The sequence below is a fragment of the Mesoplodon densirostris genome, chromosome 18, assembly GCF_025265405.1.
Source record: "Mesoplodon densirostris isolate mMesDen1 chromosome 18, mMesDen1 primary haplotype, whole genome shotgun sequence".
NCBI lineage: Eukaryota > Metazoa > Chordata > Mammalia > Artiodactyla > Ziphiidae > Mesoplodon > Mesoplodon densirostris.
The window spans coordinates 5972728-5988841 of record NC_082678.1 but is presented as its reverse complement, the minus strand read 5'-3'; the positions used below and the strand labels follow the sequence as shown (position 1 = coordinate 5988841).

The following is a 16114-nucleotide window of genomic DNA, read 5'->3' as shown; positions in this document are numbered from 1 at the left end:
AAGCACTGCCTTATTCCGTTCTCACACCTGCCTCCAGATACTTTCCTTAGATAGTTTCAATGCATTTGTCTGGATCTCTCAGCTTGCATTTTTTCACCCTTCTTTCTAAATGATCTCTTCTTTCAGAATCTTCCTTGTTCTCAAACTAATTATCAAAGCCTCTATCTTTAAAATTCCTCTACAGTGCTTTTAAAACATTTTTATTTATTTATTTATTTTTTTTTTTGCAGTACGCGGACCTCTCATCGCTGTGGCCTCTCCCGTTGAGGAGCACAGGCTCCGGACGCGCAGGCTCAGCAGCCATGGCTCACGGGCCCAGCCGCTCCGCGGCATGTGGGATCCTCCCGGACCGGGGCACGAACCCGTGTCCCCTGCATCGGCAGGCAGACTCTCAACCACGGCGCCACCAGGGAAGCCCTTTATTTATTTTTAAAATTAGTTTTTTTTTTTTTTTTTTTTGCTGTACGCGGGCCTCTCTCACTGTTGTGGCCTCTCCCGTTGCGGAGCACAGGCTCCGGACGCGCAGGCCCAGCGGCCATGGCTCACGGGCCCAGCCGCTCCGCGGCATATGGGATCCTCCCAGACCGGGGCACGAACCCGTATCCCCTGCATCGGCAGGCGGACTCTCAACCACTGCGCCACCAGGGAGGCCCTTTAAAATTAGTTTTTATTGGAGTATAGTTGATATACAATGTTGTGTTAGTTTCTGCTCTACATCAAAGTGACTCATACATATACATACACATATATGTTATACATACACATATATGTTACACATACACATATATCCACTCTTTTTTTTACATTCTTTTCCATTACAGTCCTTGTAAGTGATAGGCAGGTAACATTACACAAACAGCTGTCCATCCTCCTTGGCCATGGCCCAAAGCAGTCTTGACCCAGCTCAAGTCTTCAAGGCTTGGGGTGTTAACTCATCGGAGGATTCTCCTCTCAAAGCAGATGGAAAGGGAGTCTCCTGCTGCCTCTTAGTGCAACTTGTTCCTTGATTCAATCTTAGTCCCTCCCTGGAAATGCCAGGTGTGTCAGGGGATGAGTCTGATTATGGTTTTACCAGATCACGTGACACCAAACAATGTCATTAGATGGACTAACTCCCAATTAACAAGGGCAGATACTTGGGCTAGACCGTGTGGCCTCTTTGAAGGTCTACTGCAGGACTCTGAATTTCAGGCGTGCCTAGCCTGAAGAGGAGTCCTGACTTAACAAGAAGCCAAGTAAAAACATTTATGGGACAAGGGACTCTTCTGAAGAAGGCCAATCACAGGCTGAAGGGAAGGGCATTTGAAAAGCAGTGAAGAAGTAAAAAGAAAAAAGACATTACATACTGTGTCCACACCCTCTGGGGTTGGGGTATAAATGCTCCCCAGACGCAGGAGTCTCCAAAGCTCCTTGGAGAACTTGGACTCTCTCTTCAGCCGGTCACCTCACTCCTTCCATCACCATGCCTTACAGCTGCTCCCTGTCCAGCCTGAGCTGCAGCTCCAGCTGCTTCTCCCGGCCCTGTGTGCCCCTCAGCTGCCACGGCTCCACCCTGCCTGGGTCCTGCAACATCCCCGCCAACGTGGGCAACAGCGGCTGCTTCTACGAGGGCTCCTTCGACAGCAACGAGAAGGAGACCATGCAGTTCCTGAACGGCCGGCTGGCCAGCTACCTGGAGAAGGTGCGCCAGCTGGAGCGGGACAACGCAGAGCTGGAGAGCCGCATCCGGGAGCGGAGCCAGCAGCAAGACCTCCTTGTGTGCCCGGACCACCAGTCCTACTTCCGGACCATCGAGGAGCTCCAGCAGAAGGTGAGGGGCCTTGTTGTCATCTCTAAGCAGGGGACGTTTGCTAGGATTCTCAATCTGTGGGAGAGAACTGTGTTTCTTGCATCTATGCCATCGTGATTCTTTCTTCCTCCTTTTACCTTCAAAATGGCTTTTTAAGCAAGTTTAAAGAAGTCGATGGTTTCATCTTTATTTTCAATGCTCACTTAGCACCCTCTCATTCCCCAGATCCTTTGCAGCAAGGCAGAGAACACTAGGCTGGTGGTGCAGATTGACAATGCCAAGCTGGCCGCAGATGGCTTCAAGACCAAGTGAGTTGTTCAGAATGTACACGGGTCTGCTCCTTTTGTTCAATCTCTAGTGAAAGAAAAGGGATTTCTATAGCTTACTGAACAGCGGTTCAATCCATCAGTTGTGAAGGATTCTGCAGAGGATTGGGGGGAACCAAGAAAGCAGTCACAAAAGTGGATGAGGACTCACATCAATTTTTGAATCAATATTGGGTCTTGACTGAGCCTCCAGAACCTTCTCTCTCTTGGGTCTACTCATTGCCGAAAGAGGGAAGGAGAGGTGAATGGGTTTATCCAAGATCATTCTTGTCAGTCTTCAAGGTCTACCAGTTACTGCTCTGACACTGTCCTTGTGCAGGTATGAGATGGAGCTGGGCTTGCGGCAGCTGGTGGAGTCGGACATAAATGCCCAGCGTAGGATCCTGGATGAGCTAACCCTGTGCAAGTCCGACCTGGAGGTCCAGGTGGAGTCCTTGAAGGAGGAGCTGATCTGCCTCAAGAGGAACCATGAGGAGGTGAGACCAGAAATGAGAAATGAAGAAACCTGACTCAGCTTCAGGCTGAGGGTGGCTTTAGTGATTTGGGGTGGCAGAATCAGGAATAAGAATCTTTTAAATTTCCTTCAAAAACACCAAAACTTCAGGATAAAAGAAAACATTGAAAGATGAAACCTATCCATGTTCCCAGATAAGCTGTCTTTCACTCAGAACTTGTGCCTCGCTTGAGTTTCTCAGGGCACCTCCATGGGCTTGTGATTGGTTACTGAGTTGTAGGAGGAGTCCCAGCATTGCTCTGATCATGCCATGCAAAGCCATTTCTCTTTCCCCTCAAAGCCAAAATATCAATCCTGGTGAACTGGAGTCTCCATTTTTTCAAAGTCTTGATGACGAATGATCTGGGGTTCCTTCTCTCTCCTGGGAGGGGTCATGACAAGATCTTACTTGATGGCAAAAATGCTGTGATATACAATCTGAAATTATACAGCCAATTCTTTTTCTTGTGAGGTCATCTGCAGCCAGTCTGCAAACTGGGAAAGTTGGGCATTCATCCATCCTTGAGTGGCCCCCAAGCAAATCCTTGGGAATTTTGTTTTGAATCCAAGTGCCACGACACAGTCATGGTGGGAAGGAGCTGAACACATGGAACGCAGACCACTTTGCCTTCTGTTGTCATAGCCGCTCCACTAAAAATGTCTTTTCCGAGGAAATAGACAAACAGGACTTTGACAAGCAGTGCCATTTCTTTGGGTCCACTTTTTATTGAGGATAGTCACTCTTGCATTTTCTATAACCACAGGAAGCCAACTCCCTGAGGAGACAGCTTGGAGACCACCTCAGCGTGGAGGTGGATGCCGTCCCCACCGTGGACCTGAACAATGTGCTCAACGAGACCAGGTCTCAGTACGAGGCCCTGATAGAGTGCAACCGCAGGGACGTGCAGGAATGGTTCACCAGGCAGGTGGGCCTCTCAGCATGTGGCCGCTCAGGCCCCTCAGCCCCTCAGGGCCCTTCAGACAGGGTCTGATTCTGCCTTCTCCCCTTTGGTGTTTCAGACTGAGGAGCTGAACGGGCAGGTGGTGTCCAGCTTGGAGCAGCTGCAGTCCTACCAGGCGGAGATCACTGAGCTGAGACGCACGTTCCATGCCCTGGAGGTGGAGCTGCAGGCCCAGCACAACCTGGTGGGTATTGTTCAAATTCCTGGTGAGAAGGGGAGGTCGGGGAGTCAGAGGCACCGGGCTGGCCTTTGGGCCATCCTTTCCTTAACTCCTGGAGCTTATGACTTCTTTGGATGCTGTGGAGAAAAGCCCTTTCAGGAGCAGCTCTGTGACCTTCCTTACCTTCCCCACGACAGAGAGACTCTCTGGAGAACACCCTGACGGAGACGGAGGGCCGCTACAGTACCCAGCTGGGCCAGGTGCAGTGCCTGATCGGCAACGTGGAGTCCCAGCTGGAGGAGATCAGGAGGGACCTGGAGCGGCAGAACCAGGAGTACAAGGTGCTGCTGGATGTCCGGGCCCGGCTGGAGTGTGAGATCAACACGTACCGGGGGCTGCTGGAGAGCGAGGACTGCAAGTGAGTACTCAGCTGCCGGTGTTTGGCGAAGCTATGCACATATAGGTGTACTTCTCAGTTGGACTCCAGGCAAAGATTGAATACCTCGGAGAGGAAATTATGCCTTCACACCAGACATGCTCAGACAGAACTCAGAAAACAATGTGGCTATCATTAAAACATAAAGTGGCAGGAATTGTGTGATGTACAAACTGAAGTTGCACAGTCAACTCTTCGCATTCTACTCTGATGACACTGATTTGTGATCAGTGATATTTCTTACATCTTAACAATACCGTAATGTGTAGAAGTTACATTTCCACATGTTACCTTATCTGCCCTGTTACCATCAGGCAGGCAGGATCACTATTCTCCTCATTCTATAGGTGAAGGGACTGGGGCCTGGAGAAGGTAAGCGACTTATCTAAGGTCACCAGCTAGGAATGGACGTTGCTGGAAGCTGAGACTGGAGTTTCTGAGCCTCCATCCAGCACTTTTGACATGATATGACTGGGAGACCATTAGCGTTGATAGTGAGCTTTGCAGCAGGTGAGCCTGTGACCTTCTCTGTTACAGGTCAGGCCAAGTCCCAGAGAGCAGTCCACTCTTGGTGTATATGTCCGGTCTCTGGTGTGTATGACAAGCCGCCCTCAATTCGCTGTTTTCTATGTCATTTTTTTCTCCAGGCTGCCCTGCAACCCCTGCACCACGACCAATGCATGTGGCAAGACCATCACGCCCTGCGTCTCCAGTGCCTGCACCCCCTCCGCTGTTGCTACCCGCTTCTCGCCCTGTGTCCCCCGCCCCAACTGCGGGCCCTGCAACTCCTACATGTGCTAGAGTCCAGTGGTTGCCAGAGGAGCAAGGAGGCAGGGCCCAGGGTTCCAGAGCTTTGACCTGGCCCTGGTCCACTCCGCCAAATGGGCAAGAAAACACAACTGCTTGGCTGGAGCTGCCCCAGGGAGGTAGTCAAGAAACTCACCCAACCTACTCCAGATAATTCCCTGCCTACCCTTTCCTTCGTTGGAGACCGTTTCTTCTTAGCTAGCCCAGAGAACCCTCCCACGTCCCAGCAGCCTTCCCTTGTAACCTCTTAATAAACTTGATTTCCTTGGCAAAGCAGATGCCTTTCTCACTGGTATTCATTTGTCTCACCATGACCACCACTTGAGCACTTTATAAAAGGGCCACTTGAGAGCAGAGCCCTATAATAGCCTCACTCTTGGATATGAAAGCCTGGCAGGCAGATGGCTGACCTGGCATCCTGACCCCACAGGTAAAGCAGGGTGGCAGGAGAGAGGGTAGGGCAGTTGCTGGGTTGCTCCATCTCCCTTTGGCCATTCCTGGATTTTCTTCCTCACCCCTCTTGACCAGGACATCTCCTAGAGCCAATTTTATCCGAATCTAAAGTGAGGAGGCATGAGCTGGGGGCTGAAAAGAGGCTCTGGAAAGCTCATCTTTTCTCAGCAGGAAGTTTTATGTCCAGCACTGTATTATCTGGGTTACTGGTCGTTCAGGCAGCCTCAGGACCACGCAGCAAAGGGACCATCTGACTTGCGTACTGTGTCCAGGACTTCCTCCTTCCTTCTGCTCTCCTTCCTGGGGATCGTTATCAGTCTGGGCTACAGCTGCTCACTTCCCCTCCCCGGATCTGGGGCTCAGAGAACCCACCAACTTTTCCTTTAATACTTCCGCCTTCCTCTATTCAATCCAACCACTGTCTGTTGGATACCTGCTCTGTGCAGACCCTCGATGGTGGGGAGAGGAGAGGCACATAATGAAAGACACAGTCCTGGCTGCAAGTTACTTATAATTTCTTAAAAGGGATAAAACTAGTCCCCAAGTAGGGCTATTATAAGCCTAGTCCCTGGCACTGTGAACACTCAGGCTGGTACTGCAGGAAATCTCAGAGTACTAAAAGTGATATCAGTGCTCATCAAGAATGGGTATCTTTCTTTAACTCTAATGAAGAGTTTCCAGAAAGGAACACAGTTGCCAACACCCTGATTTTTAAAAATTTGAGTAAAGTATATATAACATAAATTTACCATTTTATCCGTTTTTAGTGTACAATTCAGTAGCATGAAGTATATTCACATTGTGGGGCAACCATCGCCTCTACCCGTCTCTAGAACTTTTTCGTCATCTCAAATAGAAACTCTGGACTCATTAAACAATAACTCCCCAACCCCCCCCTGCCCTGAGCCCCTGGTGGCCTCTATTCTATTTTCTGTCTATATGAATTTGACTATTCTCGGTACCTTGTATAAAGAAATGGAATTGTATATTATTTGTCCTTTAGGGTCTGGCTTTTTTCATTGTATAATGTTTTCCAGGTTAATCCATGTTGTAGCATGCATCAGAATTTAGTTCTTTTAAAGATTTAATAATATTCCATTGTATGTATATATAATGCATTGTTTGTTCATTCATCATTGATGGATGTTTTGGGTTGTTTCCACCTTTTGGTTATTGTGACATGCTGCTATCAACATTGGTGTACGTACATCTTCTGGTCAAATCCCTGCTTTCAATTTGTGTGTGTGTGTGTGTGTGTGTGTGTTTATGTACCTAGATGTGGAATTACTGAATCATATGGTAATTCTATGTTTAATTTTTTGAGTAACCTCCATACTGTTTTCCACTGTGGCTGAACCATTTAACATTCCCACAAGCAATGTACAAGGATTGCAATCTCTCCCCAATACTCATTTTCTGTTTTTTTTTTTTAAGTTCTAGGAGTTCTTTATAAATTCTGGATATTAATCCCTTATTAGATATATGATTTGAAAATATTCTCCCATGCTGTGGGTTGCCTTTTCACTCTTTTCCTTCTCTTGAGATTAAAGTTTTTAATTTTTGTAAAGTTCATTTTACCTATTTTTCCTTTTGTTATCTGTGCTTTTGGTGTCATCACCAAGAAATCAGTGCCACATCCAATGTCACGAAGATTTTCCCCTATATTTTCTTCTAAGAGTTTTATCATTTTAGCGCTGGTGTTTAGGTCTATAATCCATTTTGCAAAAAACGTCACTGAGATTTTTATAGAGATTGCATTGAATCTGTAGATTGCTTTGAGCAATATTATTATCATAACAACATTAAATCTTCCAATCCATAAACATGGGATGTCTTTCCATTCACATATGTCTTCCGTAGTTTCTTTTGGCAATGTTTTGCAGTTTTTCAGTGTACAAGTCTTTTGCCTCCTTGGTTATGTTTATTCCTAAGTTTTTTATTCCTTTTGATGCTGTTGGAAATATAATTTTCCTTCTAATTTCTTTTTCAGATTGTTCATTGCTTGTGCATAGAAATGCAACTCCATACCTTGATTTTAACCCAGTGAGAGTAAATCCTTGATTTTAGACCTGTCAGACTTCTGACTTATAGACTTCTGACTTATAGAACTTTACAATAATACATTTTTGTTTTACGCCACTAAATTTGAGGTCATTTGTGACAGCAGGAATGGGAAACTAATATAGCTCACATCTACTGAACTCAACTATGGGTTAAGCAAAATACTAGGAGCTTATCTTAATTAATCTTCCTAACAATGCTGCAAATTAAATCCATTTTACAGATGAGTAAACTGAGCCTTAGAAACATGCCTGAAATCATAGTTGGTTATTAGCAATTATGGGATTTGAACCATGTTCTCTCTATAGTTATACATAAGATATCACTATAAAGTATGGAGAATAATTTAAAAAATTGGAGCAGAATGATACAATGACATGCTTCAAAGTTGTCTTCTACACACAGATTCCAGCTAATTTTTGGCAAATCTCTTTAGGACTTGGTTTTCCAGTCAATTATGAGTTGCAGTCATATAGAAGTGTTTTCTTGTTTGTTTCTTTGTTTAACATCTTTATTGGAGTATAATTGCTTTACAATGGTGTGTTAGCTTCTGCTTTATAACAAAGTGAATCCGCTATACATACACATATGTGCCCATATCTCCTCCCTCTTGCATCTCCCTCCCTCCCACCCTCCCCATCCCACCCCTCCAGGCAGTCACAAAGCACCGAGCTGACCTTTGTGTATTAATTTTGTATTCTGCAACTTTACTGAATTCATTTATTCTAAATTTTTTTTGTGGCATCTATAGGGTTTTCTATATATAGTATCATGTCACATGCAAACCATGACAGCTTTCTTTCTTTCTTTCCAATTTGGATTTGTTTTCTTTTCTTTTTGTCTTGTCTGATTGCTGTGACTAAGACTTCCAATAATATATTGAATCAAAGTGGCAAGAGTAGGCATCCTTGTCTTGTTTCTGATCTTAGAGGAAATGTTTTCAGCTTTTCACCATTGAGTATGAGGTTAACTGTGGGTTTGTCATATATGGACTTTATTCTGTTGAGATATTTTCCCTCTATGCCCACTTTGTTGAGAGTTTGTATCATAAATAGATGTTGAATTTTGTCAAAAGTTATTTCTGCATCTGTGGAGGTGATATATGATTTTTATTCTTCCTTTTGTTAATGTGGTGTAACACATTGATTGATTTGCGGATACTGAAACATCCCTGCATCCCTGGGATAAATCCCACTTAATTATGGTGCATGTTCCTTTTAATGTATTGTTAAATTAGGTCTGCTAATATTTTGTTGAGGATTTTTGTTGAGGAGTTTTGCATCTATGATCATCAAGGTTATTGGCCTGTGATTAAATTTTTTGGTAGTGTCTTTGTCTGATTTTGTTGTCAGGGTAATTCTGGCCTAGTAGGATGAGTTTAGAAGCATTCCTTCCTCTTCAATATTTTGGAATAGTTTCGGAAGCAGGTACTAAGTTTCTTTAAATGCTTGGTAGAATTGACCTGTGAAGACGTTTGGTCTTGGACCAAATGTATTGAGAAATTAAAGATGAGTCATCCATAGCCTGGGCCTTTAACCTTCTTTACAATTAAGTGCTGGGATAATGAGGCAGGTGCTTGATGTACAGCATGTGCAGCAAACTTGTCTTTCACTTTTTATGTGATTCAAATTGCTCAGAAATATACTAATACCGACTAGGACATGGATAGGTACTTACTGACTTAGATTTCTGTCAATACAGATCTTATTTAATTGAAATCTGCTTTCTCTTTCTTTACTCTGATATCTTCTCTTCTTCAAATTTCCTAATACTTCTCTTAAGGCCCCCGATATTATTCGTGGTCACTTACAAGGCTCTGTTCACCTCTGCTTCCTTATCTAATTCTCTTCTGCTTTTAAAAATCAAATTAAGAAGAGTATATTTAAAATAGATAACCAACAAGGACCTACTGTATAGCACAGGGAACTCTGTTCAATAATCTGTAATAACCTAAATGGGAAAAGAATTTGAAAAAGAACAGATACATGTATATGTATAACTGAATCAGTTTGCTGTACGCCTGAAACTAACACATTGTTAATCAGCTATACTCCAATATAAAATAAAAATTAAAAAAAGAAGGGTTTCCAACATAGTTGTCTCATTACCTACCACTTGAGAAAATTTTCTTCTATGATCTTAAAACTCTTTTTTGCCTGTATGTGTTTTTAAATTATTTTTCCTGGTTTGTCAGTCAATATAGACATATATTTGGAAGCAACTTTAAGTTGGCTTGCCTTCCCCTCTTAGTCTGAAATACCACATTGAATACTTCTTAATTTAAACCTTCTAGCTGTCAGCACCTTTTTCCAGGAAAAATCAAAATACAAGAAAATTTTATTTTTATTTGGCCACAGTTTGATAAATTTAGGCACTTACAGAATGTCTGCCCTGGCGTCACTGCAGAAGCTGTGTTTTATTTCTATAAATGTCTAACCTTTCTATGCAACCCTCTAAATCACAGCGTAACCACATAACAGTTTTGCCTGAAGATCTACTACTCATCTGTTCTGAAATGTCATGCATAGTAAAAATCTATTTGGGGATTGTTTTGACCACTCTTCTCTCACTATAAAGAAGAGGGTGACTATGGAATGCTTCATTGATGAACAGCTGTCTTTGAAAGGCACAAACACATTGTGCTTCCAGTTAATGACAGCTAACTCTTGACAGGGCTCTCTTCTGATCCCTGATACACCCACGTGCAACCCCACTCATCCACTTACCACCTACCTCTCCTGCAAAATACCCATTCCCTTTTAATGACGACATCTCAGGTTATCAGAAAGATGAATCTAATGTGAAAATTACAAATCTTTTACCTGGAAAGTCATGCAAAGAAGAATAATTTAAATGTTGAACAATTTGAACTCCACAGAAATACCATCCCCCCAAAATTCATGAAACCCTATCACAGGTGAAATGCTTAGTGACCAAAAGGATGGACATCTATTGAGAGTGCAATTGAGCCTTTATCCCTTGAGTTCTTTAAAAATTGTTTAAAAATAAGCTCAGCAATTTGCAGTCAACCTACCTAAAAGCAGAGAACTACACCAAATGACTGGTTGTTGGCCCTCTTCCCAGTTCTGTGATTCCACAATGACCCACTGGCACTTAGGTGTCATTTTACTCTCCTTAAAAATTATAAAATTAAAAGAATAGGATGAAAGTTTTTAAATACTATAGGAAATCTGCAAATATAGTGAATTCATTTTAGTTTCTTATTTGTCAACTAAAATTCTTAAATTAACCTAATTCTTCTAAAATAGAAATAAACTGTATGAGGTCATTTTTCTAAAACTATTCTAGCTGTTCATAATGTCTACCAATATATACAGATGGAGAGTATCTGAAATAATGTTCACCAAATTTTACCAGTGGCTGTCTGTGTGGTGAAATTAGAAAGTTTTAAAAAATCTTTTTTCTTGTACTTTCATATATTACTTGAATTTTTTAATAATAAGCGCGTGTCATTTTTACAAACAAACAAAACCCCACTATTTCTTCTAAAGTCCATTGGAACTCCACGCACTGGGAGTTAAAGGAAAATCATTGTATTATGCTCCTAGAAGAGATGACTTCTCCCAAGTCCTCTCAAAATGCACCGCCAGTTTTTTCCTTTCCCTGGTCCTGCTCCAATGCTAGAAATATTTCACTCATATTTCACTCTTATAAACCAAACTCCCACGTACTGATGTAAAATGGCTCATGGGCAAAATTTAAGGATCTAAGAAGTCACTGCCACTCAGACACACCTGAAATGAGCAGGGAACGATCAATTTCATCGCAGATGTTTGTGAGGGAGTTTAGGGAAATGGAGCGCAGCCTGGGCCTTTCATGTTCTAAAGATGAATGTGAAGCTGGGTCCATGTGAACACAAACCTGAGCCGACCTTAACCTTGACTCAAACAAACGATCGGAAACCATCCGCGTCCATCAGAACATGGCCACCTCACGTCTAAACAAGTCTCATTCCCTCATTTGCTCTATGTTCTTCATGTCTCCCTTCTGTCTTTCACATTGAGAGATGTAAGTGGCTGTAGAACACTTGAAAACGTCACTCCCTCTAAGTCTTGACTAAATTTTTCCATCTTTCACACAGTGAGATGAGGAAAGTCCAGAGGACTTCTGCAAGGTTTTGTTGCTAGGGCGGAGAAGCAGAGCCGGTGTACTTTAGTTGATTTTATTTGTAATTAGGAATGATTTTGCCTTTGTGGCTGGCTGGCTCCCCCTTGGAGAGGCTTTTTCCTACTCTCTGGTTTTACAATTCACACTCCTAAGAGAGGCAGGAGGTGATGGCGTCAGAGGCCTGAGTTAAAATCCTGACTCTAGGGCTTCCCTGGTGGCGCCGTGGTTGAGAGTCTGCCTGCTAATGCAGGGGACACGGGTTCGAGCTCTGGTCTGGGAGGATCCCACATACCGCGGAGCAACTAGGCCCGTGCGCCACAACTACTGAGCCTGCGCATCTGGAGCCTGTGCTCCGCAACAAGACAGGCCGCGATAGTGAGAGGCCCGTGCACCGCGATGAAGAGTGGCCCCCGCTTGCCACGGCTAGAGAAAGCCCTCGCACAGAAACGAGGACCCAACACAGCAAAAATAAATAAATAAATTAATAAAAACTCCTACCCCCAACATCTTCTAAAAAAAAAAATCCTGACTCTAAAAAAGTTCGTTATTGAGTTAATACGCACGTTTATTAAATGCCTATGAGAAGCCAGACTTTGGTGCTTTAAAGATAGAAGACATTATCCTTGTTTTCAAGAAGCCTGCAGTCCCCAAGGAGTGTAACAAATGCAGTATATGTAGTGAGTGAAAGAATGGCAGTGGACTTAGCTCCCAGAGGTGGCTGGACCTCGCTGGGGGACTCCCAGCTTCCACTGTGGGGCTCCCAAGCTTCTGCTCTGGGGTGGGGATACTGTCTGCCCCCTGGAGCATCTTGGGATCTAGAAAAGGCAGTTTCCTCAAAGAAGGGGCACCCAACTCATGCAAGAAGATTCAGAAAACAATTGTTGAAGTCAGTCACCCTTGAACTGCGTCTGGAAGGCAGGGGAGCAGGCCTAGGCCGCACAAGCAGCGGCTTTCCAAGCAGTGGAAACAGCACAGACCAAGTCCGTAACGACTGCAAATTCCCTTGTTGATGTACAGTACACATGCACATCAGCTCCCCACCATTCACCTCCATGAGCCCCTGATCTGTAAAATGGGAAAAATAACTCTTGCCTGGCTACATCAAGAGTGGTTGTGTGGATTAAATAAAGAATATCAAAGGGCTATGTAAACTGGGAAGTCCCATTATCACCATTATGAAAGAGAAGTGTGGTACAGGATTCCATCAAGATTCGACTCAACGATTACAATGCTGTGTGGCAGAAAGAGCCCTGCCCTGGCTTTGCCACTAACCCACCATCTGTCCACCCTTCCCACCCCACAGGCCTCAGTTTTCCTCATCTGTAAAATTAGTGGCTTGGACCAAGGAACACGAAAGTCCCTTCAAGATGCTGCCATTTTATTCCTAAGTTCCCATTAAATCTAGTTGCCAGTAAGCAGCACGTGGCTCCCTGCCCCCCAGACTATTTCTTTACTCATTCCTAACCTTTACCTTGGCATCCAAAGCATAAGATTCATCAAGCATGTTAGACAACCCACAGCACATTTCCTGCTTTCCTCTGTTCCCTCTGCAGGCCACAGACACACAGAACCCAGCCTTTCCAGGACTCAGCCAGGACAGGGCTGCCGGCCGCTTAACGAAGGCTGCATGCCTCCCAGGGGCTGAGGAAAGTCCTGGGCACAGGCTGGGGTTGTTTGCTGGGACGAAAGGCACCCTGGAAGTGGAAGGCTCAGTCATTCATTAATTAATTATAATTGCGGGTTTGTTCTCAAGAATGATTCCTTTGAAATTTCTTTTCATCTAACACTGACTGAGACAGAAGCATCGGATATCCAGAACGGTCTCCAGTTCCTCCACGCGAGTATTTTTATTCCAGGACCTGAGATTCTGTTCTGATCTGTCTCCTCCCTTGTGAGTCCCTTCCACCCTCGCTTCAGAGGTGGGGTGTGTTTATTTGGGGGTTGGGGTGGGAGGGTGTGTGTCTGTGTGTTTAACGTCTACTTTTTGGAAGGAAATCTATGCTACCCCAAATAAGCTTTCTGTGGACTTTAATCAGACTTTTTCAGATAAATGGACAATGGAAAAAATCCACAGAAAGATTAGAAAGACCCCTGAGACTAATACCCACCTAAGGTCGTGGGCCACACCTGCGGCTCACAGCTGGAAGGGAGAAGCAAGCTGGTATATCGATGCACCGTGTGTGAAGACCCAGGGGCGCTTCGGGATTGACCAAGAGGAAACACTTGTTGCACAATGATAGGATCTTGTTGGTACAGTTGTCAGAGAAGGGAACTCCCACTGCAAAGGACATAAAACCACCCGGGGCAGTCTGCGGGCGGCTGGGTTTTGCAGTGCCAGGGAGGGGACCAGAGCCCAGCCCTGCCCCAGACACAGATGGGACCATGAACTCCAGCCACAGCTTCAGCCAGACCCCCTCAGGCTCCCTCTATGGCACAGGAAGCAGCTGAGGCCGGCCAGGGAGCTTTCCCCGGGCTCCCAGCGTCCACGGTGGCACAGGGGGTGTCTGCATCTCGCTTTCCTTCTCCTTGCCCAGATGTCCACCTCCTGGGGGGTCTTGGGGGTCTGGAAGGGCAGCTCCGTCCTAGGCAGAAATGGGAAGGCGGTGATGCAGAACCTCAGTGACCACCTGGCCTCCTACCTGGCCTCCACCCTGGAGGAGGCCAATGTGAAACTCGAAAGTTGCATCCTGAAGTGGCATCAGCAGAGAGATCCGGGCAGTAAGCAAGATTACTCCCACTATGAGGAAAACGTCAACTGCCTGCAGGAGCAGCTAAGATCCTGGGTGACCCTGGAACTCGAGAGGGGGCTGCATTTCCAGGGGACCAGGGGAGGAGAAATCAGTAGAAAAGTCAATTCCAGGAAAATGGCAAAAGAGCTGCAAGTTACCCTGAACAAAGGTATTCAAGGATATTTTCTTATCATACCTTAAATCTGGACTTGGGAAAGTCTGTTTTGTATATTTAATCTTCTGTACATGAACTATATAGAAAAATGGAAAGCAACCAGGTGCTATCCAGTATCACTGAAGATCCGACGATGTAATCATAACGATCAGGGCTGGTCCTCATTCCTCATGCTCAGTGCACAAGGCACAAGAGAGCATTTACTTTCTCATTACATCAGTTCTGCCCCACCTGAAAGTCCTGGCGACCGTGTGATTGTCCATCAAAGAAAGGCTGACTCGTACTATTTTGGAGATCACACCTAAAAGCTGTCACTCTGCTAGCAGATACATCTTTGTGATATTCCTGGATATTTCCTCTTGGGGACTGCCAGAAGTTCTGAATTCTAGCTGCTCACAGTTCTGAAAATGGCATATTGCTAGCAAAAAAATAATAAAATGAGCATGATTTTTAGAATCTCAGAGTTAGGATGGATTATGAAGACTTCTTCAAAAAATAAATAACTTTTCAACCAAACATTTAAAAGCTAACCTTATACCTCCTGGGATGTCTCATAATATCAGCTAGAAGTAGAGGGAATCCAGCCATCTCCTAGGTTATATTTTAAAGCTATATAAATTCCCTCTTATGTAAAGCGATCCCAGAAAATTTCCTGTAAGATCATGATTTAACCTACCCTAGAAAGAGCATCACAGGTTTCCAATATTTCTACAGTATTATTTCTCAACACTCTGTTGTCCCTGCTTGAATCAAGATAATAGAAATCGGTCCTCATAATGAACCTTAATTATTGAATAATCAACCTAATAACTGACTGTGTAATTGCCTTACCTGTATAGTACATGGTTCTTTTACCAATAAAACAAGGTGACTCAACAAACCTCTCCATATTGTTTTGATTAATAAAGTTGCTTTGGTTTTAGAATGGAGAGAATAGATTTTTGCAAATGGGCAGCTGAGAACATAACTCCCTAAAGAAATGTGAGGTTAGACCTGGTCAAATAAAGTATTAGCTGACATCAGGGAGAAGGAGGGAAAGGGAGGGAAACATTTATTGAGCACTTATTGTATGCCAGGCATCACGTGTATTTAATACACTTATCAGCACAGTCCAAGAGCTTTCTGCAATGATGGAAAAGTTCTATATCATCTGATTTAATTTTAACCACACCCCTGGAAAGAAATTGAAGCTCAGAGAAGTGATGTAGCCATCCAAAGCCACCAGCAAGAGGCAAAGTTGGGATTCTAACCCAGGTCTGTTTCCAATGGCCTCTTAATTTCCATATAGCATGGTGCTGACCAGTCTCTCTCATACAAAAATTATGCTGTTTGTTAATAAAGATAATGCATTAGATTTGCACTGCTAATCATACAACACATATTTCACACCCATTATCTCATTCCATGAAGCAGGTGTTTTTATCCCCACTTTATACATGAGGAGACTGAGACCAAGTGGTTGCCTAAATTCTTTGGAACAGAACTGAGAAAAGCAAGTGGGGACAATTACGATGACGGGTGCCTGGCCCACTCTCCAGGTGGCCCCAGATTCTCAGTTCTGACACTAAAGAGGAAGCTTCTTCAGCTTCGAATTC

General features: G+C 44.2%; 1 protein-coding gene across 1 annotated transcript; it reads left to right on the top strand.

Moving 5' to 3' along the window:
- Window positions 1-1450: 1450 nt before the first annotated feature.
- Window positions 1451-4967, top strand: LOC132478515 (keratin, type I microfibrillar 48 kDa, component 8C-1-like). Its single transcript, XM_060081695.1, has 7 exons — window positions 1451-1810; window positions 2015-2097; window positions 2435-2591; window positions 3373-3534; window positions 3629-3754; window positions 3928-4148; window positions 4814-4967. Exons 1-7 carry the CDS (start codon window positions 1463-1465, stop codon window positions 4965-4967), a joined length of 1251 nt encoding a protein of 416 aa, XP_059937678.1. The 5' UTR covers window positions 1451-1462.
- The last annotated feature ends 11147 nt before the right edge of the window (window positions 4968-16114 follow it).

Bases quoted from the DNA above. Each gene is read 5' to 3' on its own strand.
- LOC132478515 (XM_060081695.1), top strand. From the start codon at position 1,463: ATGCCTTACAGCTGCTCCCTGTCCAGCCTGAGCTGCAGCTCCAGCTGC. The intron at 2,098-2,434 runs GTGAGTTGTTCA...GTCCTTGTGCAG, and splicing joins GCAGATGGCTTCAAGACCAA to GTATGAGATGGAGCTGGGCT. The intron at 3,535-3,628 runs GTGGGCCTCTCA...TTGGTGTTTCAG, and splicing joins AGGAATGGTTCACCAGGCAG to ACTGAGGAGCTGAACGGGCA.